Here is a 26,735-nt window from a genome sequence, read left to right on the forward strand (position 1 = left end):
AACTGTAATTTTACTATTTATACCCCATCCATTTGACTGGCTTCCAGCATATATAAAAAACATAATAAAACATTACAGTAAACATTTTTTAAAAATTCCCCTCTACAGGGCTGCCTTCAGATGTCTTCTAAAAGTTGTCTAGTTACTTATCTCCTTGGCTCGGCCGGGGGGGGGGGCGTATCGCATAACTCCATACCCTCCAACATTACTCCGATGAAAATAGGAACATCCTAAGCGAAAGCGGGAAATTCTGGGATCAAATCAGAAACCGGGGTGGCTTCTGTAAATCCGTAACTGTCCCTGGAAAACAGTGACACTTGGAGGGTCTGATTACATGGCATGGTGATGTTCAGGCAACTATATTTACGTTTACACAACCGGATTGCTGAAATGCACTCTATGTTGGGTGTCTGTCGCGCTTCGTGCGGAAGCTGCAGTTAGTGCAGAATGCTGTGGCACGATTGCAGACAGGAATGAGGCCTTCTCAGCATAGAACACTTGTGTGCAGAGATCTGCACCTGTTTCCGATTTACCACCGAACCAAGCTCAAGGTTATCATTAGTACCTTGGAGCCACTTCTACGGGTGCCAAATTCCTATTCCACCTTTGCAAGAACTCAGCCATTTCTTGTGGCAGCACCTGCACTTTGGAACTCCCTGCCAATTGATATCGAGCAGGCGCCTTCGCTGCACTTTTCCCGGTGCCTGCTAAAAACTTTACTGTTTAAACAAGCTTACCCAGATGCTTAGAAAGTTGAGGCAATTTTAAAGTTTTTGGGTTTTTAAAAAACTTTTGTGCGCTTTAAAGCACAGCAGTAATTTCCCCCCTCGATGTTCCTGCTTTAGCTTTTCGTAAACGGCTTGGAGGTTTTCTTACAATCAAGCGGTACATACAATTTTATGGAATAAAATAAAACAAATAAATCCAGGGTGGGGGACTTTAGGCCTAGGTCAGGCCTCCCTGCCTGACCCTTGGGACTCTTGTCCAAGCCCCACCCACTTCCTAGGCCCCACCCCTAAAGGCCCTTTTCTACACCCTTCTTGCCTGTTTTTTTGCTCAAATTGGAATGCGCTCTTGATCTGTGACACTATTTCTTGCTTGCCTGGAGGGAGAGATGAGCGCATTGGTGTTTGCAGAACATCTGACTGAACATCAGTTACTGTACAAAGGGAAATCTCATCTCTTTTGTTCCACCTGGCCTCACCCATCACCAGAATGCGGCCCCTGGAAATTTGCCAACAGGGGCACGCCGCCCTGGTTTGCATGGGGTCACATAGGAGACCAGACGTATCCCCACACCCCAAGCTTCAACTCCTAGAATAATAATGCCCTCTCTGAGTGTGGATCCTTGCGGAACCATAACAGGACTGCCCACCACACGAGAAGGAAATGTTTGCAGGACTCAGGGAACTCACACACAGCCTAGGTTGCAGAGATGCAAAAAGGGGCAGGAAATATCCTCTAAGGTTGTGCTCCCCCCCAAAAAAACCCAGAGAAGTGAGCATGCTGATCAGCCCCAAAATGCTGCCTGGGAACGGAATGGAGTATTTTCGAAAAGGGCATGATTGGGACCCGGAGAGGGAGAACGGCAAAATTTTGTTGCAGGTCTCACTTTTGCACATCCCCCCCCTTCATTTCTCCTGCAAGACCTGCCCATTTTAGAGTCCTTCAACAGCAGGACCTGCCCTCAGGCGGTGCACACATTCCTCGCCAATTGCAGTTGCCATAAGGAATGTGACTGTGCAGAAGCCTTTGGCACTAAACACAACCTCTCTCCCTGCATGCATGCCTGCACCATTCTGCAAGCCCCTTTTCACTTTCAGTCACGCATTGCCTTTCTTTTGAAGCTCTGTTCTCCCCTGGCGTGCAGCCATGGCTTTGCCATGGGGCCGTCAGCAATATTTTTAAAAATTGAAGTGTTAAACAGCAACACCCACCCCAACCCCCCCTCCTATATGCCATTTATTTGTACACTGCTTTTCTGTGCTTTACCATGTCTCAAACAGTTTGTAATACAGTGGTAGCTTGGTTCTCAAATTTAATCCATTCTGGGGGGTGGGTGGTGCTGTGGTCTAAACCACTGAGCCTCTTGGGCTTCCTGGTCGGAAGGTCGGCGGTTCGAATCCCTGCGACAGGGTGAGCTCCCGTTGCTCTGTCCCAGCTCCTGCCAACCTAGCAGTTTGAGGGAGCTGGGTATGTTTAGCCTGGAGAACAATGTTAAGGGGTGATATGATAGCCATGTTCAAATATATAAAATGATGTCATATAGAGGAGGGAGAAAGGTTGTTTTCTGCTGCTCCAGAGAAGCGGACACGGAGCAATGGATTCAAACTACAAGAAAGAAGATTCCACCTAAACATTAGGAAGAACTTCCTGACAGTAAGAGCTGTTCGGCAGTGGAATTTGCTACCAAGGAGTGTGGTGGAGTCTCCTTCTTTGGAGGTCTTTAAGCAGAAGCTTGACAGCCATATGTCAAGAATGCTTTGATGGTGTTTCCTGCTCGGCACGGGGTTGGACTGGATGGCCCTTGTGGTCTCTTCCAACTCTACGATTCTATGACCCCCGAAACGGTTCGAAAACCAAGGCGCAGCTTCCGATTGGCTGCAGGAGCTTCCTGCACTCAATCCAAAGCCACGTAAGCCACAACCGACATTCAGCTTCCGAATGACGTTCGCAAACCGGAACACTCACTTCTGGGTTTGCGGCGTTCAGGAGCCGATTTGTTCAGGAGCCAAGCTATTTAACTACCAAGGTACCACTGTAATAAGGGATGCAGGTGGCGATGTGGTCTAAACCAGTGCTCCCCAACCTTTTTATCACCGCGGACCAGTCTACGTTTGATAATTTTACTGTGGCCCGCTGAGGGGGGGCGGCGTTTATTGTTTATATTTTATTTAGATTGTTTTGATTTAATAATTTTAATTTAATTGTATTTAATGATCCTTAGGCAGCCCGGTACCAATTGATCCACGGACTGCTACCGGTCCGTGGCCCGGGGGTTGAAGACCACTGGTCTAAACCACAGAGCCTAGGGCTTGCCAATCAGGTTGGCGGTTCGAATCCCTGCGATGAGGTGAGCTCCCGTTGCTTGGTCCCAGCTCCTGCCAACCTAGCAGTTTGAAAACACGTCAAAGTGCAAGTAGATAATTAGGTACCGCTACAGCGGGAAGGTAAACAGCGTTTCCGTGCGCTGCTCTGGTTCGCCAGAAGCGGCTTTGTCATGCTGGCCACATGACCTGGAAGCTGTACGCCTGCTCCCTCGGCCAGTAAAGCAAGATGAGCGCCACAACCTGAGCTGGTCACGACTGGACCTAATGGTCAGGGGTCCCTTTACCTTTTACCACTGTAATGCCATATGTTGCTGTTGGTATCTGTCTGTCTTGAGAGACAAACGAGTGCACATCCAGGGATGAAGTTAGACTGGTGCAGAATCAGTGCTTCCTGTCAGTGTCGGATTTACGTATAAGCTAAACAAGCTATAGCTTAGGGCCCCACTCTCTTGGGCCCCCCAAAAACATCCAAAGGAAAAAAACCTGGATGTACATTTCCAAAATATAAGATAAAAAACAAATAAAATAAAACCTACATACAGCAACAGTGTTTTTGTGTTGTGTAGGCTCCTAATTGTTATGTGCAAATGGCTTTAGATACCTATTTCGTCCATAAATTACCATATATATATTGTATATTCAACACACGAAACAGCGAAAATTTGTTGTTGAAAAAGGCTAGGGGACATATAAAGGGCCCCATTACCTACAGCAGCTTAGGGCAGGGGTCAGCAAACTTTTTCAGCAGGGGGCTGGTCCACTGTCCCTCAGGCTTAAAAACCCAACATTGTTAACTATGATTATTTATTAATAATAATCAATTCAGCCTTTATATGGATTCCCCCTTTAAACTGCACCTCCCCTACTAGAAACTCCCCTCCCTACAAACCTGAAATCCCAAAATAAAATCCCTCCAACTCACTTTTTTTAAAAAGAAGCTTGTTTAGACAAAAATTTTCCCAAATACCTAAGCATAACCTATGATGTGGATTAGTTTTCTTTTATCTACTTTATTCCTGCCACCGTCACCACGCCTCGCCTGTTGACGGGAGTAAAGGGGGAGGTAAACCAATCTCAACGCCTTTACAAACGCAGCAACAGAACCAGTTTGAGGCCTAGAGGAAAGGCGGGAGCAGCCGGGTCTACGGCAGCAGCCCAACCAACGTGCCTACAACGTTTCCCTCCTTCCACAGCCTTTTATGAATGAACTTTGGGCGCTCTTGTGCTTCTTTTTTTATGAATGGGAGTTCCAGCCGTGAATGAATCTTAGAGCAGCTCGCGCGGATTGGCTCGGGGCGCTCAAGCCACGCCCCTCCCCGGCTGGATGAGGGCGACGCGGAGCCTTGATTGGCCGAGCGTGTCCCCCGCCCGAGGCGGGGGGATTCCGCCCCTCCCGCTCCTCCATTCACAAAGTCAATGAAACAAAGAGAAACAGAAAAGAGTCTGTTTCTGTGAAAGAGGAAACGACTCCCAGGCTGGAGGCGGGAGCAACCTTACTCGGCTCCGTCCCACGCGAAGTAGCGTAGCTCTGTTATCGAGGATCAGCTGCCCTGCGGTGGGGGCCGACTGCAAAGACCTGGACTGACCCCCCCCACTCTTTTTCCAATCTCAGGTGAGGGCAGTTCTTTTTTTTCTTAAAAAAACGTTGAGGGGTACTCTCATTTTGACTACAGAAAAATCACCATTTTATAGTTCAGATCGGGAAAAATAAATACAGATACAGTAAATGGACAAAAGTGCAAAGATTCACCAAACGTTTAGGGGTATGCTTCCCCCTGCGTCCCCCCAGAAAAGAGGCACTGTGTGAGGGGGCGGGGAAGATAACTTTTTAAGGCAAATGGGGTGGCGATTTCGCCTCACGTCGCAGAACTTTTCGTAAATTATACCGGGGAGGGGATAGGACGTGGGAACCATCTCTGGGGCCTAGTCCGGGAGAGAGCTGATTTTTGGATAGGGAGTCAGGATGTAGGAAAGACCCGGGGGGAGGGGGAGAGGGAGGCGGGTAGCCAAAGGAATGGGAGACAAATGGAAAAGAGGACTAGGGGCGGGAGACTTTCCTCACGCGACCCTGAGGCGTGTCTACTCGGAAGTAGGTCTCGCTGGGTCCCGTGGGGCTTACTCCCAGGTAAGTGGGCACACGCGTGCAGTCTTAGGCTAAGGAAAGCGAAGAGCAAACAAGGAAGCCGGTTTTGAGGAAAGGTGGGTTTTGAAGTGAGAGGTGTGTGTGTGTTGAAGTCAACATGGGGAGGAGGGCGCAGAGCAATCCCGCCCCCCCCGGGGGTGGGAATAAACGCGAGTAAAGTAAAGTAAGCAAAGAGAAGAGGCTGAGAAAAGGGGGGGGCAATAGGAGGCAAAATCCAGGAGGGGAGCTCCGTGGGAAGAGGGGGTGAAGGTTGGAGGGGTGAAGGGTTACGAGGTCCATATGAGGTTGGGATTGAAAGGGGATCTGGGGCACTAGGGAAGAGATTAGGAAATGCACTTACTCCTCTCTCTTGAGCACCCTCTTCCTCTGAAGGGGGTCTTTCCCCTTCAATTTGTGGAGTATGGGGAGAGGACTTCCCCCCGCTTGGGTATTTCTGCTTGTAGCAGCAAAGAGAGGGTCAGTGAAAGGGGCTGTAATTCCCCCCCCCCCGGCCCTTTGCCGTCACCACATACGGAGCAACCACACAATATCACCTGACTTGTATGCAATTCTGCGACCCTTGTGTTTTGCTCAGCGTGTCCCGACTGCTGTGGGGCACGATTTTGGTACCTGTTTGTTTGTCCTATATGCAATTCTCCTTGCAGGGTCTGCTGCTGGCCCTCCATGTTGGCGAGGCATTCGCACCCATGACTGATGGGAGGATGAAAGGATATTTGGACCAGCAGGTGCCTTACACTTCTGCACAGGTGAGCGATGAAGGAGAATCTAACCGCCCGACCTCTTTCCTGGTCGGCCTTGCCTTTTAGCTTTGCAGCCTGTAGATCAGACTAGAGTTGAGGCGAGCATTGTCTTATGTCACATGTGTTATTTTTCTTCTTCTTCAAATGCAGAAACCGTCCGGAAATGGCATCCTGGAAGGCAGAGCTATGATGGCTGCGCGGAAGAAATCCATGGATCCAGGGATACCCCATGTCCCAGACCCCGAAGGTGTGTATGTGGGAGATCCTGGAGGGAGATGAATGTGGGTTATCTATGGGGACCACTTGAATATACCACCTGCGTGAAGCCTGTTGGCACTGGAATAAAAAGATCCTGATGCAACACCGTGACCTGAAATACGATATTTTGGTACAGCTTTTGCTCCCATTTTACAGACTGAGGAACTGAGGCTGAGCAGGAATCCCTTCTCGTGTGACCCCCCTTGCTTGTCACGGGTTTCCGTGAGTTTTAATGCTCAATGTTTGGCTTCTCTCTTTTTTTGACACTTCTGAAGCAGGCCTGGTTATCTTCAGTTCATGTATCTTAGGCTTCCCAATGCTGTCATTGCACAGCCTCTGGAATTGTCTGCAGCCTTGCCTGATGCAGTTGCTACATTCCTCCAGCTAACAGATTTAGGCAGGAGAAGGGGACTTGTAACCTCAGTAACATCTGGAGAGCTACAACTCCTCCAAGTGCCTTCCCCATAAGAGGTCCGGAGGGTGGCAACAAAATAATGGGAATTTTCTGCTCCCTGTTTGTAGAATATCCCCCCCCCCCGGGAGGTTTGGCTGGTGCCTTCGTTATATACCTTTAGGTGCCAGGCAAAAATGTTGCTCTTTAACCAGGCCAGGCATCCCCAAACTCCGCCTTCCTGCTGTTTTGGGACTACAATTCCCATCATCCCTGACCACTGGTCCTGTTAGCTAGGGATGATGGGAGTTGTAGTCCCCAAACAGCTGGAGGGCCGAGTTTGGGGATGCCTGAACCAGGCCTTTGGCTGATGGACATCCGATGGCCTTTTAAATGTGTTGTGGGAGAGGGGATTATCGGTTTGTTTTCGTTTCTGTTTTCCTAATGTATCCTGCGCTTCTTAAATCGTAATTTTATGTTGTGAACTGCCCCTGAGAGCTACAGATGAAGAGTGGTGTACAGATCTAATTGTTGTTTTTGTTTTAACTGTGCTGCATCACCAGTTGGACCTTGAGATCAGAAACCTGGGCTGCTTGGAGAAGCAGGGCGCAAGCTTACCTGTAGCTAAGCTCTGCTGAGTTCCCCTGTGTTCTAGGCTCCTGTCACTTGTGTGCCTGGGAGCCTTGCTGCAAGATGGGTGATAGATAGCTCAGTCAGTAGAGCAGGAGACTTTGAATACCAGGGTTGTGGGTTCGAGCCCCACGTTGGGCAAAAGATTCCTTGGATCGGGGGGTTGGTCTAGCTGACCCTCCTGATCCTTTCCAACTCTATGATACTATGGTGCAAGGTATAAAACCACAAAATACCTAATAAAAATAAAAACAGCAACCCAACAGCCCCCCCCCCCAGCCACATTTTAAAAGGGCATAGGATGTAAATCGGATTAACCAAAGGCCTGGTTAAAAAGGAACGTTTTTGCCTGGCGCCTAAAGGTGTATAATGAAGGCGCCAGGCAAACTTCCTTGGGGAGAGCATTCCACAGACAGGGAGCCACTGCAGAGAAGGCCCTGTTCTCGTGTTGCCATCCTCCGGACCCCTCGAAGAGGAGGCACACGTAAAGAGGGCCACAGAAGATGATCTTAGGGTCCGGGAAAGAGGCAGTCCTTGAGGCATTGCGGTCCTGAGCTGTTTAAGGCTTTATAGGTGAAAACCAGGACTTTGAATTGGGCCCGGAAACTAAATGGTAGCCAGTGCAGTCGGACCAGGATCGGTGTGTAATATGCTCAAACTATCTTGCTCCGGTGAGCAACTTGGCCGCTGAATTCTGCACCAGCTGAAGTTTCCGAACCGCCCTACGCATAACGCATTGCTGTCTTTCTGCTGCCGAAGCTCCATGGCTATCATACCCCGTCCTGTTCTCTTGCAGATCTCTTCCACGACCTGAACCAGTTTCAGGAAACCTGGCTGACTGAAGGTAAGGCTGAGCTGTTGGATTCCTTTCACTGGCCAACCCCTTCCTTCCCCTTCCCCTTCATCTTCTTTGGCCACCTCCCCCCCCCCCCCTTCTGCTTCTAGAGACTTTTGCATATGTAGCTCAGGCTTGGGTAAACTTGGGAGTATGAATCACACCATTGTGTTCTTATTTGCTTATGAAAGGAACTTGGCATGCCCCCCCCCCCAAAAAAACTTCCTTTTCCAGAATGGGCCAGCCTGGGACGCAAGTTTGTTTGCTTTAAACTTGCAGGGAGTTTCATCTCCTTCGCAGATCTGAAGATCTGCCACCTGCTTTTAAACTTTTGAATGAGGCACACTGTGAAAAAAAGAAATTAAAGGCTTCGAGTTTCCTTTTCCCCTTGGCTTGTTAGGTTATAATATCTCACTCCACTGTTTCTCTGCTTCTCGACTGACGTCGGCCTGGGAAGGGGGAACCTGGTGATTCCCCGAGAGCCCAATTAATGCCGATAGTAGTTAATTGCAGCTTTGAAGTGAGTTTTTGGCTTCTGTTCTTGGAGACGGTGGATCTAGGGACCTGGCATTTTGAGAAAGGTTTAAACGGGTTAGAAATTGTATTGTTTACTTCACTTGCCATTGTTCTCGGGCAGTGAATCGCCCAGGAACGTAGCTAAGATTAAGTCATAAAGGCATCCCATCGGCACTGATGACCAATTTTTCAAAAGAAAGAAGAAAGTGTGTGTTGTAAGGGGGAATTCCACCAAGATGACTCACAGATGTGTTCATATTGCTGCAGGAGATTTATCAACTGAGTGCCACAATGTAGCTTGGTGCTTATTTCTCATATGGCCAATAATTGGAAGGAAAATAATTTATCAGTGGAATTGAGCATCTTGAAACACGGCTTCTGTTTATAAATACCTAAAAAGCAAGCTACTGGATCTCATGGTTTTAGAGAGAATCTTCTCCAAAACTTTTCCCCTTCCTGCATTCAAATGATTTAGGAAACTATTTTCAACAGGTTCCAAATTATTTGAGAGTCTGGATCCTAGAAACGGAATAGGTTTTGCAAAGTTGGCCCAGTACATGCAGGAACAATCTGCACGGTATATTCTGCTTCTGGAATTTCCCTTTCCACCCTCAATATTGCCTAAAGAATGTGACAGTCCTATTGGTAGTACTGTATGGTGCTTGGTGTATGTAATTGTGACTGTGTGTGGTCAGCTATATTGCAATAAACATAAGGACTAGAAGCTTGGGCGTTGCGTTTCCGCTTCTGCTTTTTTATTTTTCTTAAAATGCTTAGTATGTCAGAAATTCCTTTCCTGTACTAGAATTCTATGCTCTAAGATCTGCTGATTGTGTTGGCAGTGGTCTGAGGATATTTGAGAAGAAATGTAGTACCCTTGCTTTATATTTGTGAAGGGGAGATCTTCCAGCTTCGGGGAGGAGGGAAGCTTAGAGTCGAAATAAGTTTCATATGGTGCGTCTTCATCGAACATATATCTGACAAACAATGGGAGAGAGGGAATGGATTCTGGGTGCTTTCACTTCAACGTGTATTCCAAAAGTAGTGCCAAAGTTTCCCCATTCCTGGCCTAGAGTATTCTCACCCAGAGGATCACTTCCCTCCCTCCTGTTCAGTACTGCCGAAGTTCGCCAGACTCTTAATGTGGTTTCCTCTGCACAAGCCTATCCAAGGCTATTTTGGTTCCAGATTGACTAGACAGAAGCACATGGTTGTCCCATAACATTCTAGCAACAGAAGCAGAGCTTTTCGGCACCCAAAATGGCAGGCTGTGCCTTTGCTTGGTATCGTAAGGTCCATGTGTGTACATTTCACAAATATGTGAGATGAGCCCCATGCACTTGGAACTGAAACTTCCAGGGATTTAAAAGAGGAAACTCAAACTTTCAAAGGGTTGCAACTCTTTGCAGCTCAGTCACATCGAACTGACAAAAGAAAAGAAAAAAAGCATTTGCCGGAACAAAATAGTGAAGCAAAAAGATACGTTGATTCATTAGATTTGGGGAATTTGTGCCTTTCTCTGGGGAATAGGGACAATAGGAAAATACAGATTCTGGGTGGTAGGTGGCGGGTTAAGCATGACACCCTCAGAGAAGGGCTGCCCTCCCCATCTGGAAGTGGCAAGACGTGCAGACTGAGTAACCTTTAACCTGATCTTCCCCGATATGCTGTGCAAAGCGGGAATAACAGCCCTCTGCTAATTGTGCACCCTCTGCTAATTGTGGAGGGTAGCTCTTTGGAAACAGCTTGCGCAATGCATTTGCCATCGATATCAGAATCTGCAGGGGACTTAAAGAATCGTAGAGTTGGAAGGGACGCTGGCGTTGTTTAGTCCGACCAGTGTTCAGAATTATCCATGTGCATTTTGCACCTGCCTATTGTGCCACTTGCGATCAAGTGAAGATGCCTGGGCCACCAAGATGTCCCCTGACACCTCCACCATCTGGAGGTGCAATACTGTAGAATTCTATCCGTGATATTTTACCTGCGCTATCAGGATGAATTTCAGGAACCAAAATGCTTTTCGCGTGCAGCCGGAGCAGTGAACAATGTTATAGTGAATTGTTGCAGCTTGTCTTCACTTACCCCACCCTGCTGCTGTGTTCTGAGTTGTGAAAAACAGTCTTAATGTTATGAATGGTCCATGTCACCATTAAGAAAAAGAGGTTGGAATCGACCAATATATAGAGGGCCAGATTTAAGTTTGATGAGGCCCTAAGCTACTGAAGGTAATGGGGCCCTTTATATGTTCAGCTGTCCTTTGTCAACAGCAAATTGTCACTGTTTTTTGTGTTGAATATATGCCATATGGAAATGATCGATCCAGTGAAATCCTAGGGAGCAGGCTAGCAGGCAGGGCCCGTGCATAGCTGCCAAGTTATCCCTTTTTTAAAGGGATTTTCCATTATGCTGAATAGGCTTCCTCGCGAGAAAAGGGAAAACTTGGCAGCTATGGGCCCGTGGCTTCATCATAGGAGCCTACTCAACACAAAACACTGTTGCTGTATGTAGGTTTTTTAAATTAAAAAAATCTTATATTTTGGAAATGTACATCCAGTTTTTTCCCCTTTAATTTTTTTGCCCCCCCCCCCAAGAGAATGGGGCCCTAAGCTATAGCTTGTTTAGCTTATACGTAAATCCGGCACTGAATATATATTTTTTTGTGGACTGTCCCTAGATAAAAGTGACTTTTCTTCTTTAATTTCTTAGAGCTCTTAACCTAGTTCAAGGTTGTCATCTGAACTAGCCAGATATTGAACTGATAATCCATCCCAGTCAGTCCACCATTTGAAAAATAAGACTTAATAACAACAACAACAACAATAATAATACATTTATTATTTGTACCCCGGCCATCTGTCTGGGTTTCCCCAGCCACTCTGGGCGGCTTCCAACAAAAATTTAAAATACATTAAAATGTCACACGTTAAAAACTTCCCTGTGTTTTTAATGTGTGACATTCCCTGAGTTTAGAGCCGTCTTGCCCCAAAATGGCAGCTAGACATTCTGTTTTGGCGACTGCAACCTTGGTTTACAGAGCCATTTGGTCCCTAGCTTGTATATCTGAGTTTCGAACACGTGAGTCCAACCCGCTACGATGCAGGAATCTCAACACATCGTCCCTCATCCAAGTTGAACCCATACCAGACCTTGCTAAGCTTTGCAAATGTGCTAGCAGTTTTATTGCTGCACCGCTAGCCGAGCTCCTTTGCCGCTCCCCAGTGAGACTAAGATCCTGCCCAGCAATGTTGTGCCAGAGGACAGGCACTGAGCCAATGGCATGGGGAGGGCTGTGGGGCCAAGGCTTTGATCCCCAACGCAATGGTTAAACTCTGCGATCTCAGATTTCTTGGCGTACATTGGAACTTCGGAGACAGGTGATGACCGCACCTCTTTTTGACAGGCTTTGTTCTGGGATGGTGTCAAAATGAGAGGATGCTGGGAGCTGGTTTGGGGAATGCGGCCGATCGAATGTTAGCTGGCGTTCAGCTAGTCTTGAATGTGCCTTTTCCCCCTCCCGTCTCGGCACACATGCTGAGCTCAGCTGGGGTTTGTGTGGCCCAGCCTTCCCTTCCCTCCGGGGTGGGCGGGGGAACGTGTGGGAATTTTATCTGGGATCACAATGGCTTATAATCATAAAGGGCGTCATCGCACAGCAGATGTTGTGATTTTCATTTGAGCGATGTGAGCGTGTTAACAGACTCTGAGAGATCCCTGCATGCCAGCCTTGTAAATAACATGGAAACCACAGTCAACGGGACTCCTAAAGTGTACAGGAGCAATAGCATTGAAACAAATAACAGTGCTGCATTTCACAACTGTAGTGCATAAAACACTTGTGAAATAGAGATAATATGTCCAATTTAATTTAATTTTTTTTAAATAGCATTTTTTAAAAAATAGCCTGCATTTCCATGCTAGCAGCAATAACAGCCAGCACGGTAGTAATATCAGAATAATGGAAACACAAACAAACCGTGAAAATACTAAATGTATATGCAACCAGAAGACTTCTTCCCCATTTCACTGGTGTATTTTCCTCAGGGGACAGACTCTGTCCCCTGAGGAAACTACACCAGTGAAATGGGGAAGAAGCTAGCCACCCGTCGGAAAACAGATGAGGACGCATGATACATCGTAGCACTTTACAATTGGACTTTTGGCACTTTATATGGGACTTTTGATATTTTGAACATTGCACTTTCTGAATCTTACTTGCCTTTTCAGATACATTGTACATGTGAAGTCTTCTGGTTGCATATACATTTAGTATTTTCACAGTTTGTTTGTGTATCCATTATTCTGCATTTCCATGCTGGCTGTGGAAGAGGAGAAGCCCTTTCCAACACAGCCAACAGGTTAGTTTAAAAAAAAGAAAAGCCTTCTGCCAAGTGTACTGGCTGTGAGGTGTGTGACAAGGCGATCTGTTACGAGTGGCAAGGCTACATCCAAACCAGCCGTATTGATTTGTGACAGATATTTATTGGCTCCTATATCTGTAATCCCGACATTTGTTTCAGGAGCTGCGGGTGGGACAGCATACGGCACAGCACAGAGTTAACATACGGAACTCACTGCCACAAGGTGTGCAGACGGCCACCGGCTTTCAGAGAGACAAATTTACAGAAATATGCCAGTCTGCCCCTCGGCTGTATTTTGATGCTGGTTGTGGAGAAGGAAAGTTCGGCAGTGGAACGGTCTCCCTTGGGAGGTGTGTGTGGGGGGGACTCTCCTTCCTTGGAGGTTGTTAAGCAGAGGTCGGGTGGCCTTCTGTCATGGATGGTTTAACTGAGATTCCTGCATTGCAGGGGGTTGGACTAGATGACCCTCGGGGTCCCTCCCAACTCTATGATTTTCTGCTTGCCTTTGATTACCAGGCAAGTTTTTAAATAAAGCTGCTGCTGGAGAATGAGGTCTGTTGCCTCATAGTGGGTGGCGGGCAAGATGGAAATACATGACTATAATAACCTCTTTGTTGGATCAGAGCAAAGACTTGTCTAGTCCTGTGGCCGGTCATAAGCCTCTGGAAGCTTTTTTTGCAAGGCAGGATGAGAGAGAAAAATTCCTCATTGCTTGCCTCTAGTATTTGGTGTTCTACCTTGGATCATGAAGGTTCTATGTAGGTACTGTATTGGAGGCAACAACCCTTGATTTAGGCTCCATGGATATCTCTTTATTTTATTTTAATTTTATTTATTTATGATTTTTAGTTATATACCAGGTTGCAATTTAGCTGATTGCGTGGCCCCCAGTTCAAAGGGAGCCTCAGATTGAGACCCTGGTTCTTTTTTTGTCATTTCACAACTTGTTTTTTGTATGTGCCTTGGACCAAAATGCGTTGGCTGGTTTGAAAGCAGCTGCTTGCTTAAAAAACAAAAACCCTCTCCCTGCTTCTTAGGCAATGTAGTTTCTGCTTCTTGAGCATCCTGGTAATTTTTAGCCTATTGCAGATGTGAAGAGAAATGTGGATTCCCTCTCCCCCCTGCCCATCTTTCCCCGATTCATTATTTTGTATTTTGGAGGCTGCTGGTATCCAAAACACATCTGATGGAGTCCTTTGCAGGGAAGGAACCACAGCTTGGCGGTGGACTGTTTTCTTTGTGTGCAGAAGGTCCTTTTCGAGCATCTCTAGTTGAGAAAGGGATTCGGTAGCAGGAGAAGGAAGACGACTTCTGGATGGAGAACCATTAGCAGCCTTGAAGTGCTTGATGCTGGGCTAAGTAGAAAAAAAATCAGCCTGGCTCTGTATAAGGCAGCAGCTACCTGTGCTATTAAGGTAGATGCTCCAGCTACCTTGGATGAGCTTTCCGGGCTTCTTGGTTGCTTGCCAGTCAACCCCAACGTCTGCTAGAGAGGAATAAATTTGCCGTCTCTAGGAGGAAATGTTGAGCACTCCTACTGTCTGGCCTCGTTCAAATGCTTTGGCCGGGGCGAATTGAATCATGGCATGGTAGATGTCTTTCCAGCCTTGGCTTGCGGATACGCAGAGATGGTGAGTCCTTTTTTTCACAAAACCGATCAATTATCTGTTTTTATTTAAAAGGGGGGGCACTTTGATTTGAAGTTGGGACCCTAAGGCTGCAATCCTAGGGATGCTTGCTTGGTTAGTACACTTGGATCTAATGGTGTGTTGCTTCTAGGTAAGCAAGCTTGGTATTCCAACGAAACGCTGGTTTTTAAGGAGATCCATGCAGAATACGTATGGTTGGGATGTGATTCATCTCCATAGCTCTGCATTTGGAAGGATTCCTGTGGTAAATCAGGAATAACTTTTTGACAATAAGAGCTGTTTGACAGTGAAACGGTCTTCCTTGGGGATACAGGGCCGTCTATACCCAGGGGTGCAAGGGGTGTGGGGCACCTGGGCGCCGAATTCTGGGGGGGGGCGCCAGGCACCCACCGCTGAAACCGCCTAAGCTCTTAACTATCTACCTGTTATGAAATAATAAATAATTTTGATCAAGCTAGAAAAGCTCCCCCTTCTTAAGCATGTCGTTCCAGGAGTCATTCTCGAGATTCGTTAATTCACAATGGTTGGTGATGACAAGAATGGTTAGAAAGCAGACCTTTGAGCTGAATAGGGCTCCTTCCCAGAACGCATATCGCTTCTTTGCAACATTCAGGATCAGGAATGACATGCCAGGAGAAGAGGATGAAGGCATATGTGAATATTGTATTTTTTTGTGGCGGGGTGGGGTCTTCCTTCAACTCAACTGCACTGGGTGAGGCTGATTTCGCACCTGGGCCTCCTGTTTCTTTATTTTGTTTATTTAATTTTTTTTTTAAATAATCTGCATTTCATCCAAAGGACTTACTAGTTTTCTGTGCATTAGCCTGATTCGATTTTTCCGCCCCCATGGAATGGATACAGGACTATCTCTCCCCGTTTCTCTCCCCCCCCCCAAATCTTTCCTTTGAGTTTATTAGGCTGAGGGTGTGGCCCAAAAGTCAGCTAGTGAGCTTCCCTCTGTACGATGATTTGAACCTCCCAAAACCAAATCCAGTATTCTAACTCCTCTGCTACGGGAGGCTGTCAATTCCTACTTTAGATCCTTTCAGGCTTCCATCTCTCTCTCTCTCTCTCTCTCTCTCTCTCTCTCTCTCTCTCTCTCTCTCTCTCTCTCTCTCTCTGTGTGTGTGTGTGTGTGTCTGTGTTTACTAGAACCTTGAGATCCACCAATCAGAGCTTGATGCAAAATACTTAGCACTTAGAATCAAGCTATTCTGATCCCAAGATTCTGCTCAGACCGCCAGAATGGAACAGAGCTCACAATCCTTCAAATCTACTCCTAGTATCATTCCTTGCTTCCTTCACTTCAGCAGTATAATGCGGCATGGGTGGGAATTATTTTCTTGGCGTTGTTAAACATTTGGGAGTCAGAAATCGTTGCTTATCTACTTCAAATTAGCCAGAGATCTACAGCTAGATCAGGATCTGTCTTCTGCCTCTCCCTACTGTAAGGTATATTCAAAGCTGTGATCTCGTTTTGTTTATGTGTTTTACGTTCACACGTGCTTTTTCCTGGAATGGCAGTATATGCCTTGTATCTATTTATTTTTAAATCATACTTGATTGGCATGACACACCCAGTAGATGTCCATATCACCTTCCATTCAAATAATACTAATACTAATGAAATGGTGTCCATCGGTAAACGCGATGAGCGGGTGCTGCAGTTGCCCAAATGTAGCATTGAAAGTAAAAAAAGATAAAAGCTCTGATAATGGAAGAGGAGGGGCTGAATAAAGGAGCTTGTGGGAGCGGTTTTGCAATTGATTCCGCTTCCCAGGGAAGTCCGGGAATGGTAGTTGCGTGAGGAATGGAGGTCTACAGTATTCCTTGGGGAACCATGACCGTGTAAAGTGGTATGATGCCACTTTAAATGTATAGGGTACAGAAACCAGTTAGAAGGTTGCCATCACATTTTGCTGTATAACTTTCCTTCTACTGGGGCTACTGTAAACCGAACCTGTAATCCTCAGATGTAGGGTGGTATACATCAGCGTTTCTCAACCGCTGTTCCGCGGCACACTAGTGTGCCGCGAGACGCTGGCTGGTGTGCCGCGACGAGAAGGGCGATTTGCATTGTCACGTGCCTGGCGGCCGCCAATAGGCAGCACTAACCCGCCAGAAAGGAAGCCGGCCGGGTCACGACGCGGGGCGAGCGCAGCTCTCAACAGCCACCACCACGGGAGGGTGGTTTTAGACAAACTTAAAAAAGCTGGCTGGATGAGCTCAACCTGAAACTTGCTGAGCAAAGGATTGTTCTGGCAGAGAAATCAGCGGCTTGTGAAGCCTTATTACAGGAGATTGCAACCAACACAGCAATTGGCAAGTGTTTCTTACAGTCATAATTATATAGTCAATATAGGGCGGCACAGAGTTAAATTTTTTAACTTTTTAAATGGTGGTGTGCCCCGTGATTTTTTTCATGGAACAAGTGTGCCTTGGCCCAAAAAAGGTTGAGAAACACTGGTATACATAAATTGAATAACTTAAAATAATAATACCTACTACCAGACCCTCCAATTGTCCCTGCTTTCCAGGAACAGTCCTGGATTTACAGAAGCCGTCCCGGTTTCTGAGTTGATCACAGAATCACCACTTTTCCTTAGGACATCCCAATTTTCATCAGAGAAATGTTGGAGGGTATGGAGTTATGCGACCCCTGAGCCAAGTAACTATATAACCTTAAGAAGACATCTGAAGGCAGCCCTATATAGGGAAGGGGTTGTTTTAATGTTTATTTTTTTAAAAAAAATATGGTCCTTTTCCCTTGTTTTTGGAGAGGCACTGCTAGTGACTGTGGGCAGTAACTGTCTGACTTGGGAGAAGACAGCTTCTTATGTTTGGTATTCCATTTTCTTTTTTCTTTTTTTTTAATCAATGAATTTTTATTGTTTTTCTCAGATTTCTTTACATCAACAGATACAGTTTACGTTTGTACATTACGTAGCTCTATCAGGCTTTGACTTCCCTCCTCCCTTAAGTAGGTACCTCAATTCACTTTACTCGCGCATTTTACAATTTCCCAAAATTAAATGCTAACTCAATACCAAAGATTATACCCGTATTAAATCAACATTGTAGGATCTAATTTATGCCCGCCAGAGTCTTTAAATTCTTATAGCTCTCCTTTGCATAGTCCATAAATTTACTCCACTCTTCTCTGAATTTTGTGTCCTCCTGGTTTCGAATTCTGCATGTCAAATTTGCCAGCTCTAGATATTCCAACATCTTCACTCACTATTCCGCAATTGTAGGTAGTTCCTGCACTTTCCATCTCTGGGCTATTAATATTCTCGCTGCCACTGTAGCATACATGAACAGTCTTTTTAAATTTCATTTCCCATCAGCCCTAACAAGAAGGCCTCGGGTTTTTTGGGGGAACGTATTGGTATTCCATTTTCAGTCCCCCAGGTTTCCCCCCTTTCCTTTCATTAGTTCAAGCCAGGTCGAAGTAGGGTGGAATATCCCTTTAATTCAGTGCCATGTGGAAGGCATTAAAAAGCACCAGCCTCTCAGAGAAGTTCTATTTATACTACGCAAGCGGAAACAAGACATGCATTTGAAAGAAACATGAATGGTCTAGGGAAGGGATTGAGGCGGGGGTGGCTCAGGGAATTGAGACTGATGGATTTAAAGTGCCAGCGAAACTGGGCAGTGGATTGCTTATTCTTATGATTTCAGAGATAATACCTCATTTTATGTGACATGGTAGCATTTTTTTTAAAAAAAATTAAATATTTATTCATTTTACAAGCAAAAACAAACAAACAGAAAAACAAACACAAATATTACTTATAAATTCCTAATTTTCCTTAAACAATGGTATGTGACTCTCCACAATCCCCTCCATCTGAATTTCATATCAGATCATCTTTGGCAGTTCTAAAATTCAATACATCATCCAATTCTATCTACTTTAAACTTAACCTATTCTTCTATATTTACACCGACAGCCTCAAACACTTTCACTAAAGGATATTAAATATTACAATATTTTCCAAGATATAACTTAACACATTCACTCCATAAGACACACAGACATTTCCCCTTACTTTTTAGGAGGGGAAAAAAGTCTGTCTTATGGAGCTAAAAATACGGTGAATTTCTTCCAATATCCTTCCTTCACCTCCGTGGTCGTGGAGTCTCCCAGTCAGTTCGGTGAGTTCCATAAATTCCATCATCTTCATTTGCCAGTCATCTATAGTTGGTGGTATGTCTTGACTCTTCCGATTCTTCGCAAGTAGTAGCCTCGCGGCAGTTGTGGCATACAGAAAGAATGTAGTGTCCTTTTGGGGGATTTCTTCCCCTACTATTCCAAGTAAAAAAGCTTCTGGTTTCTTAATAAAAGTGTCTTTCGACAATTTTTTCAACTTGACATGGTAGCATTTTAGAGCTATCCCTGGTAAAATAATAATATAGTATGACTCGTTCTTGGCCTGCAACCCTAGATCTGCTTTGTCGGCGTCTTTCTGCCTTAAGAGACAACGGAGTGTGCCTCTGGGGGTGAAGTCAAACTGATGATGTCCTGCTCCTTCTGGGATAGTTTGTCCACCTTTGGTCCCCACCCTGCACTCAACTCTCACCTGTGGCTCCATATCTGTTTACCTGGGAGTCTTTTTCTTTGGCGATCGCTCGTAGTAGCCGAGTAAGAATGTCTTCCATGAACACAGTTTAAAAAGTGAGTCTGCAAGTGACTGTGGAAGCCATTTCTGGATCCACAGTGGGGACATAGATTTCCGGGCAGGAATTGATCACGGTGAGAGTTTGCCAAGCGTGCCTTCCTCTTTACACTTTTCTCCCATGAGTCCTGAGTTCGAGTGCCTTCAAAGCCCACGGCTGTTCTTCAATGGGAGCGCTTGCAGGCCAGTGTTTCCCAGTTGTCGGTGTTTATACTACATTTATAAAAGATTTGCCCAGAGAGAGTCTTTAAACCTCTTTCGTTGACCAGCAGCATTGCGCTTTCCATTTTTAAGTTCGGAATAGAGTAGTTGCTTTGGAAGACGATCATCGGGCATCCGCACAACATGACCAGTCGAACGAAGTTGATGTTGAAGAATCATTGCTTCGACACTGGTGATCATTGCTTCTTCCAGAACACTGGCATTATTAGTTCGCCTGTCTTCCCAAGTGATATGTAAAAATTTTCGGAGACACCATTGATGGAATCTTTTGATGAGTTGGAGATGGCGTTTATAAGTGGTCCACATTTCACAAGCATACAGTAAGGTTGGTAGTACAATAGCTTTGTAAACAAACATTTTGCTTTCCCTGCAAATGTCCTGGTCCTCAAACACTCTGCACTTCAGTTGGGAGAAAGCTGCACTCGCAGAGCTCAGGTTTACCTGGCAGTAAACCTCGTTGAACACAATATATAAGGACTGTGCTGTTTAATTCCCTAACCTAGACTATTGCTTGAGAAACCTAATGGAAGTGAGAGTGATCACAGAACAGATAAAGGCAGGAGATCCCTTTTCACAGAAGCCACTTACCGGTAGCTTTTAACATTGGATATGTGTGCATTTAGCTGCCTTTCTGCAGTGAATAGGCTGCCCAACCCTGGTGGGATATAATCTGTGTTCCTACCTGGGCACTGTAACATTTCTTACTCTCATATGGCAACCCTTTCCTGGCTTCCTCCCCATTCCTATATCCAGGAGAAACCTTGTCCTTGCATTTAAAAGTCTCCCTTCGCCATCTCTTAGCCCAGGGGTCAGTAAACTTTTTCAGCAGGGGGCCGGTCCACTGTCCCTCAGACCTTGTGGGGTGCCGGACTATATTTTGAAAAAAAAAATGAACGAATTCCTGTGCCCCACAAATAACCCAGAGATGCATTTTAAATAAAAGGACACATTCTACTCATGTAAAAACATGCTGATTCCTGGACTGTCCGCGGGCTAGATTTAGAAGGCGATTGGGCCGCATCTGGCCCCTGGGCCTTAGTTTGGGGACCCCTGTCTTAGCCATTCGGATATTGTTGTTGTTTAGTCGTTTAGTCGTGTACGACTCTTCGTGACCCCATGGACCATAGCACGCCAGGCACTCCTGTCTTGCACTGCCTCCCGCAGTTTGGTCAAACTCATGTTCGTAGCTTCGAGAACACTGTCCAACCATCTCGTCCTCTGTCGTCCCCTTCCCCTAGTGCCCTCCATCTTTCTCAAGGTCTTTTCCAAGGATTCTTCTCTTCTCATGAGGTGGCCAAAGTATTGGAGCCTCAGCTTCACGATCTGTCCTTCCAGTGAGCACTCAGGGCTGATTTCCTTAAGAATGGATAGGTTTGATCTTCTTGCAGTCCATGGGACTCTCAAGAGTCTCCTCCAGCACCATAATTCAAAAGCATCAATTCTTCGGCTATCGGCTATAGGGCAGTATATAAATTCAAGTAATAAATAAATAAAAATCATGCAACAGTGTATCTCCACCCTGTTCTTGTTCTTAGGAGACCCCATTCCCCTCCCCCAATCTGGAAATTGTAGCTCTGCGTGGGGATCTGGGGTCTCTTAACAACCAGGGTTCAAAATTAGCTGGGGGCCGGGCGTGTTTTGCGTCTAGTGCAGGTCCAATTGTGACCACGTGGAGACCTGAGTATATACGCTGCTAACAACCCTCAGCACCCTTAACAAACTACAGTTCCCAGGGTCCTCCTTTTCTCTCTGTGAGTAGGGATTTGAACCCCAGTCTCCCAGCTTTTAGTCCAGCACTCTAACCACTATGCCACACTGGCTCTCACCAGCAGCTCGGTCTGGCTTGCCTTATCTCTTGCTGCTTGTACCTTCCTGTGGTCTGGATCCCTTGGCTGTGCAGAGCTGGTGGCTTTGCCTTCCTGTCTCTTGAGCCGGACGAAGCTAGCCCGGGCTTCTATCATAGCATTGCCTGAAGCGCTAAGAGATCAGCGCTGCCCAGTGAGAAAGGAAGCAGAGCACCTGAGTTTTTGGTCCTCCGGAGGAAGGAAAACAGCCAGCCGTGCTAATGGGCGAACCTACTGGGGGGGAAAGATTACGTAGAAGTGACTGAAGTCCCAAGGGGGAAACCGGCTCTCGTCTCCTGGCAGTGATCCTTTTCCCATCATCTCATGTGCAAGCTAGTTCTCCACATCCCTCCCCACAATCCCCGCTGCCTTATTTCTTCTGGAGCCTGGTTTTAATAGAGTGCCGAGTTCGATGCCAAACGTCGCTCCCCCTTCTCTCTTGCTCTTTTGCAGCTCAAGTTCCAGACAGCGATGAGCAATTTGTGCCTGACTTTCATTCAGAAAACTGTAAGTACTATGGCTGGGGAGATGGCGAGGAGGAGGAGGGGAAGGTAGGGCTTTAGTGGGGAGAAGCCAGAAGGTGATGAAAATGTCTGAAACGCCAGCATGCCTGATCCCTTTCGCACAACCAAATGCGCTGAACTGGGAAGTGGGGAACCTCAGGCCCGCAAGCCAGGTGTGGCCCTCAAAGTCCCTCTGCCTGACTCTATCCCAGTCATGCTTTGCACCCTCCTTGAATGCTTTCGCCTCCAGGCCCTCCCTCCCCGTCTTGAACTCTGACAATGCTTTTGGCATTGTCCAGGGCAGCTGTCTTTCAGCTCCATCTGGTACGCAGGCTGAGACCCTACCTGCCCACAGACCGTCTCGCTAGAGTGGTGCATGCTCTTGTTATCTCTTGCTTGGACTACTGCGATGCGCTCTATGTGGGGCTACCTTTGGAGGTGACTTGGGCAATGGCTTTGATTGGCCAGCTAAACCAGGAGAGGGTAACTGATGGGTCTCAAACCTGAAGGAGCGTTTCCACCCTCATCATTCTGCCCGGACACTGAGGTCCAGCGCCGAGGGCCTTCTGGTGGTTCCCTCACTACGAGAAGCCAAGTTACAGGGAACCAAGGAGAGGGCCTTCTCAATAGTGGCACCCACCCTGTGGAATGCCCTCCCACCAGAGGTCAAAGAGGACAACCATTACCAGACCTTTAGAAGGCATCTCAAGGCAGCCCTGTTTAGGGAAGCTTTTAATGTTTGATGGATTTCTGTATTTTAATATTTTGTTGGAAGCCGCCCAGAGTGGCTGGGGGAACCTGGCCAGATGGGCGGGGTATAAATAATAAATTATTATTATTATTATTATTATTATTATTATTATTATTATTATTATTATCAAACCCTTGATGACTTCCCTGCATGCAAAGATAGGCTCCGGCGGATGGGTCCAACAGTCAAGAAGGCGGTTTCTGCATGAGCTGTATAGGGAAGTGAGGGGCAGATGGGGCTGGTCCACCTGGGAAGGTAGTCCATCCAGCAGAAGGAAAACTCTGATCCTAAACCTCCGCTGCCTTTTGGGATATCTCCGGGAGAAGAAAAGGCTAAGGAGTAAACCCTACACAAATCGAAAGTAGCATCCCTGAGATGTTTGGACCTGTATGTCGCCTTCTGGCAGCCAAACTGGTGCCAAACATCTTGCTCTGCTTTCCTTTGGAGTGAGGCCGAGAGGGTGGGTCTTTCTGTCTGTGCAGCCCAGGGCCTCCATACACACTGCCCAGGCTTGGCCTTCCAAATGCTGGGACTACAACTCCCATGGTGGCTGGCCATTGGCCACACTGGCCTGGGGCTGATGGGAGTTGGAGTCCAGTGGATTCTGGAGAACCACGGGCTCTTTCCTGTCAGAAGGCCTTGACACCTCGATTTCCTTTTCCCAGTAGCCCTTCACAGCCCCCCAGCTAAGATCAAGAAGGAGCCTCAGAGCCCATGTTCGGAAGCGGCGGGGTCCTGCCGGCGCAGACAGCCTTACCAGTACCGTAATGGGGAGCAATGCCTTTATGCCAGGTAATAAGTGGCTTACAACCCATCTCCCCTGATCTGACATTAACCAGAGGCACGCCTGTCATTGTGAGATGCGTTTCCAGTGTTCCTTGAAAGCGTTAAGAATTGGTGTGCTGGCAATCTGTTCTTCAAGCGTCCGGTCATCAAGACATGCCCTTTTTTTGGTCACTCCACCCCACCCCACCCCAGAAACAGCCAGCCAGCATTCCATGCCCACTAAACATTGGGTTGCTTTTGAGATTTCCATCCATCCCTCCCCAACTTTTAGGGCTCCTCCAGCCCAATACTTTTTTATACTGCTGCAAACTTCAAGGTTTCCCTGCTTCTGCTGATACTCTCCTTTTGTGCATGGTTTTGCCTACCAGGGTGGATAAAAAAATTTTTTTAAAAAAAATTAAATTGGATTTTTAAAAATTTAAATTGGATTTTTAAAATAAAATGCTTTTGTAGGAAAAATCTAAAGCTAGTTATTCTAGTTATATTATAGTCCAAAGGCTATTCATCAGGAAAAAAGTGTTTGTTTTAAGTTTTTCATGTGTGCTAAAACTCAGTCTAAGTCTTTTTTTAAAATTGTTTAACCACATCAGTTAACAAACATGGACACATATGCTATAATGTTATTGTTTTAGTTAAAAAAATGGTTCAAATTGTTATTAGGGAAGGGATTGTTTTTCTCCTTCCAATAAAGCACAGCAGAAAAGTTGTCCAAATATAAACTGTTAACTTTTTAAACCTCACAATAATTTCATAATTACCTGCCTATGTATTTCTAATAGTATAACCAAACCACTTATTTTTGATATAACTGTAAAAACTACTCTGAAAATTTATTATTCCATCTGGTTGCAAATATTAAGATTATACCAGCAAGAATGAGTCTTTCTTTTAAAAAAATGATTTAAATCAAGTCTTACTAGTGATTTAAATCAATTTGATTTAAATCAAACCCACCCTGTTGGCTACGTAATGATCTGTACCCGGAGAATGAGGTCGCTAAGAAAAACGAGCAAGTGTTTGAGAATCGCACCAGTTACCATGTGTCCGGGTTATGCTGGGTTAAGTGGAAGAGGTCACTGGGAGGAAGTAAGGTGTATATCTGTCTGCAACTGATGCCTGCGTATTTCTCTAGGCAAGAGTCAAACTTTGTGAGCTCCCACGGCCTACCCCAGGCTGCGCCCGGACGGGCATACCTTATGGAGCACAGGTGAGCCATGGCATTGAGTAGGTATCGTTTCGCAATGCATCCCAACCAATCCTGGAGGCTCAAGCTTGACCTCCAGCCACCGAATGGCAGGAGTCCTTGAAAGACTTTAGTGTTTCTGTAGGGATGGATTTAGACACCAGGAGAGGATGTATTGCCTAGTTGTCATCCTTCCTCGCTCACACTAGCGAGATCAGCAGAGTAGCATCCTTTGCGGGTTAAACTTGGAAGCTAAGACAAGGTGGATTTAACCTTCTAGAAACAATAATCCAGGATGCTATAAGGCAGGCTGGATTTTTCTGATATTACCCCTTCCTCTCAAAAAGCCAACTGTCACACACACATTGTTCTGTGAAGAAATAAAAGTAGTATTTACTTACATATTCTAGCGATTACAGCAGCAAATTGAAGGCAGGCTTATAACTACTAAGTTACAAAAGTAACTTCGAAAGCACGTCAAAATGCAAGTAGATAAATAGGAACCGCTACAGCAGGAAGGTAAACGGTGTTTCCATGTGCTGCTCTGGTTCGCCAGAAGTGGCTTTGTCATGCTGGCCACATGACCTGGAAGCTGTACGCCGGCTCCCTCGGCCAATAATGCGAGATGAGCGCGCAACCCCAGAGTCGGTCATGACTGGACCTAATGGTCAGGGGTCCCTTTACCTTTACAAAAGTACAAAATCCAAGTTAAAAAATGGTGAGCTCAGACATGCACATGTGGTCAGCTTGGAAGCCCGATGAAGATGGAGGAGGCAGGAAGGAAGTACAGTGTTAACTCTACTTACGTTCACCTCCGGTTACGTATCCTTCGGGATACGTACGCGGCAAACCCAGAAGTATTTTTCCAGTTTCACCACGCGCATGCGCACGAATGCTCTGCTGCGCTGCACGCACGCACAGAACAGGCACCTCTGGTTGCGGAAACCTTGGGATCCGACCAGAGCTCTGGAACGGATCCTGTCCGCAACCGGAGGTACCACTTTATGTAGTGTCACAGCTTCTTGCCAAGGCAGACAAAGGAAGCGATCTCATGGAGTTCTCTCTAGCATATTTGACAGGAGAGCTCGGTGAGCCTCAGCCCCTTCATACGCCTCTCTAGCAAAACATGAATTGTTGGTTTGACTGCAATAATATTTCCTCCGACATAGACTCGGACTAGGGCTCTGTGGGGGCCTCTGGGGAAGAGGGTGCCACATATGTGGCCCAGTTGCTTTAAACACTACCAGATCCTGAGCTAAGTAGTCAACTGGATCGCTAGTGGGTAGGGCAAGGAGGGGGAAGCTGTGGCCCTCCACCTATTGCTGGTCCACAAATGGCCACCAGTGGGCAGACACTATGGGAGTTCTAGTCCCAACAACATATGGAGAACTACAGGTTCCCCATCATTTGGGCAGGGTCCCTACCATAGCTGCCAAGTTCTCCCTTTTTTTAAAGGGAAATTCCCTTATGCTGAATAGGCTTTCTCGCGAGAAAAGGGAAAACTTGGCAGCTATGGTCCCTACATTTTAAATTTTATTTATTTTTAGTGGCTGGGGTGGGAAAAGAGCTCCCTGAATCTTGACTCTTCTTTTAGAAAGGCTTCATCCCACCTTTTGGTTGTATTTATTTATTTTTATTTATTATATTTCCATACCACCTTTTCTTCCAAGGAGCTCAAAGTGGAGCATGTGGTTCTCCTCCTCTCCAGATGCTGTTAAACCGCAGCTCCCATCAGGCCTAGGAAGCATAGCCAACGGCCAGGGATGGTGGGAATTGTAGTTCTGCAACATCTGGAGGGCCAAAGGGTACCCCACATGTGGCGCAGTGGTACTAAACCACTGAGCCTCTTGGGATTGCCAATCAGAAGGTCTGCGGTTCGAATCCCCGCGGTGAGGTGAGCTCCCGTTGCTCTGTCCCAGCTCCTGCCACCCTAGCAGCTTGAAAGCACACCAGTGCAAGTAGATAAATAGGTACTGCTGCAGCGGGAAGGTAAATAGCGTTTCCATGCGCTCCGGTTTCCATCACGGTGTCCCGTTGCACCAGAAATGGTTTAGTCCTGCTGGCCACAAGGACCCAGAAAGCTGTCTGTGGACAAACGCCGGCTCCCTTGGCCTGAAAGCAAGATGAGCATCGCGACCCCAGAGTCGCCTTTGACTGGACTTAACCGTCCAGGGGTCCTTTACCTTCACCTTAC

The 26,735-nt window shown here is 46.4% G+C and overlaps 1 protein-coding gene across 3 annotated transcripts in view; it reads left to right on the top strand.

Moving 5' to 3' along the window:
* Positions 1 to 4,419: 4,419 nt before the first annotated feature.
* The window catches only part of ETV4 (ETS variant transcription factor 4), a 44,060-nt gene continuing 21,744 nt past the window's right edge, over positions 4,420 to 26,735 (top strand). The window contains exons 1-7 of one of the 3 annotated variants that reach the window (XM_035136399.3): positions 4,420 to 4,662; positions 5,838 to 5,939; positions 6,084 to 6,180; positions 8,009 to 8,056; positions 21,772 to 21,825; positions 23,238 to 23,364; positions 24,491 to 24,565. In XM_035136399.3, the coding sequence (XP_034992290.3) occupies positions 5,880 to 5,939; positions 6,084 to 6,180; positions 8,009 to 8,056; positions 21,772 to 21,825; positions 23,238 to 23,364; positions 24,491 to 24,565 (461 nt within the window). In that variant the 5' untranslated portion in view covers positions 4,420 to 4,662; positions 5,838 to 5,879. The remainder of the gene's footprint in view (positions 4,663 to 5,837; positions 5,940 to 6,083; positions 6,181 to 8,008; positions 8,057 to 21,771; positions 21,826 to 23,237; positions 23,365 to 24,490; positions 24,566 to 26,735) is intronic. The other 2 variants (XM_088654600.1, XM_060281418.2) reach the window with 2 other exon arrangements.

The sequence above is a fragment of the Zootoca vivipara genome, chromosome 12 (assembly GCF_965207765.1).
Source record: "Zootoca vivipara chromosome 12, rZooViv2.hap1.1, whole genome shotgun sequence".
Lineage (NCBI taxonomy): Eukaryota > Metazoa > Chordata > Lepidosauria > Squamata > Lacertidae > Zootoca > Zootoca vivipara.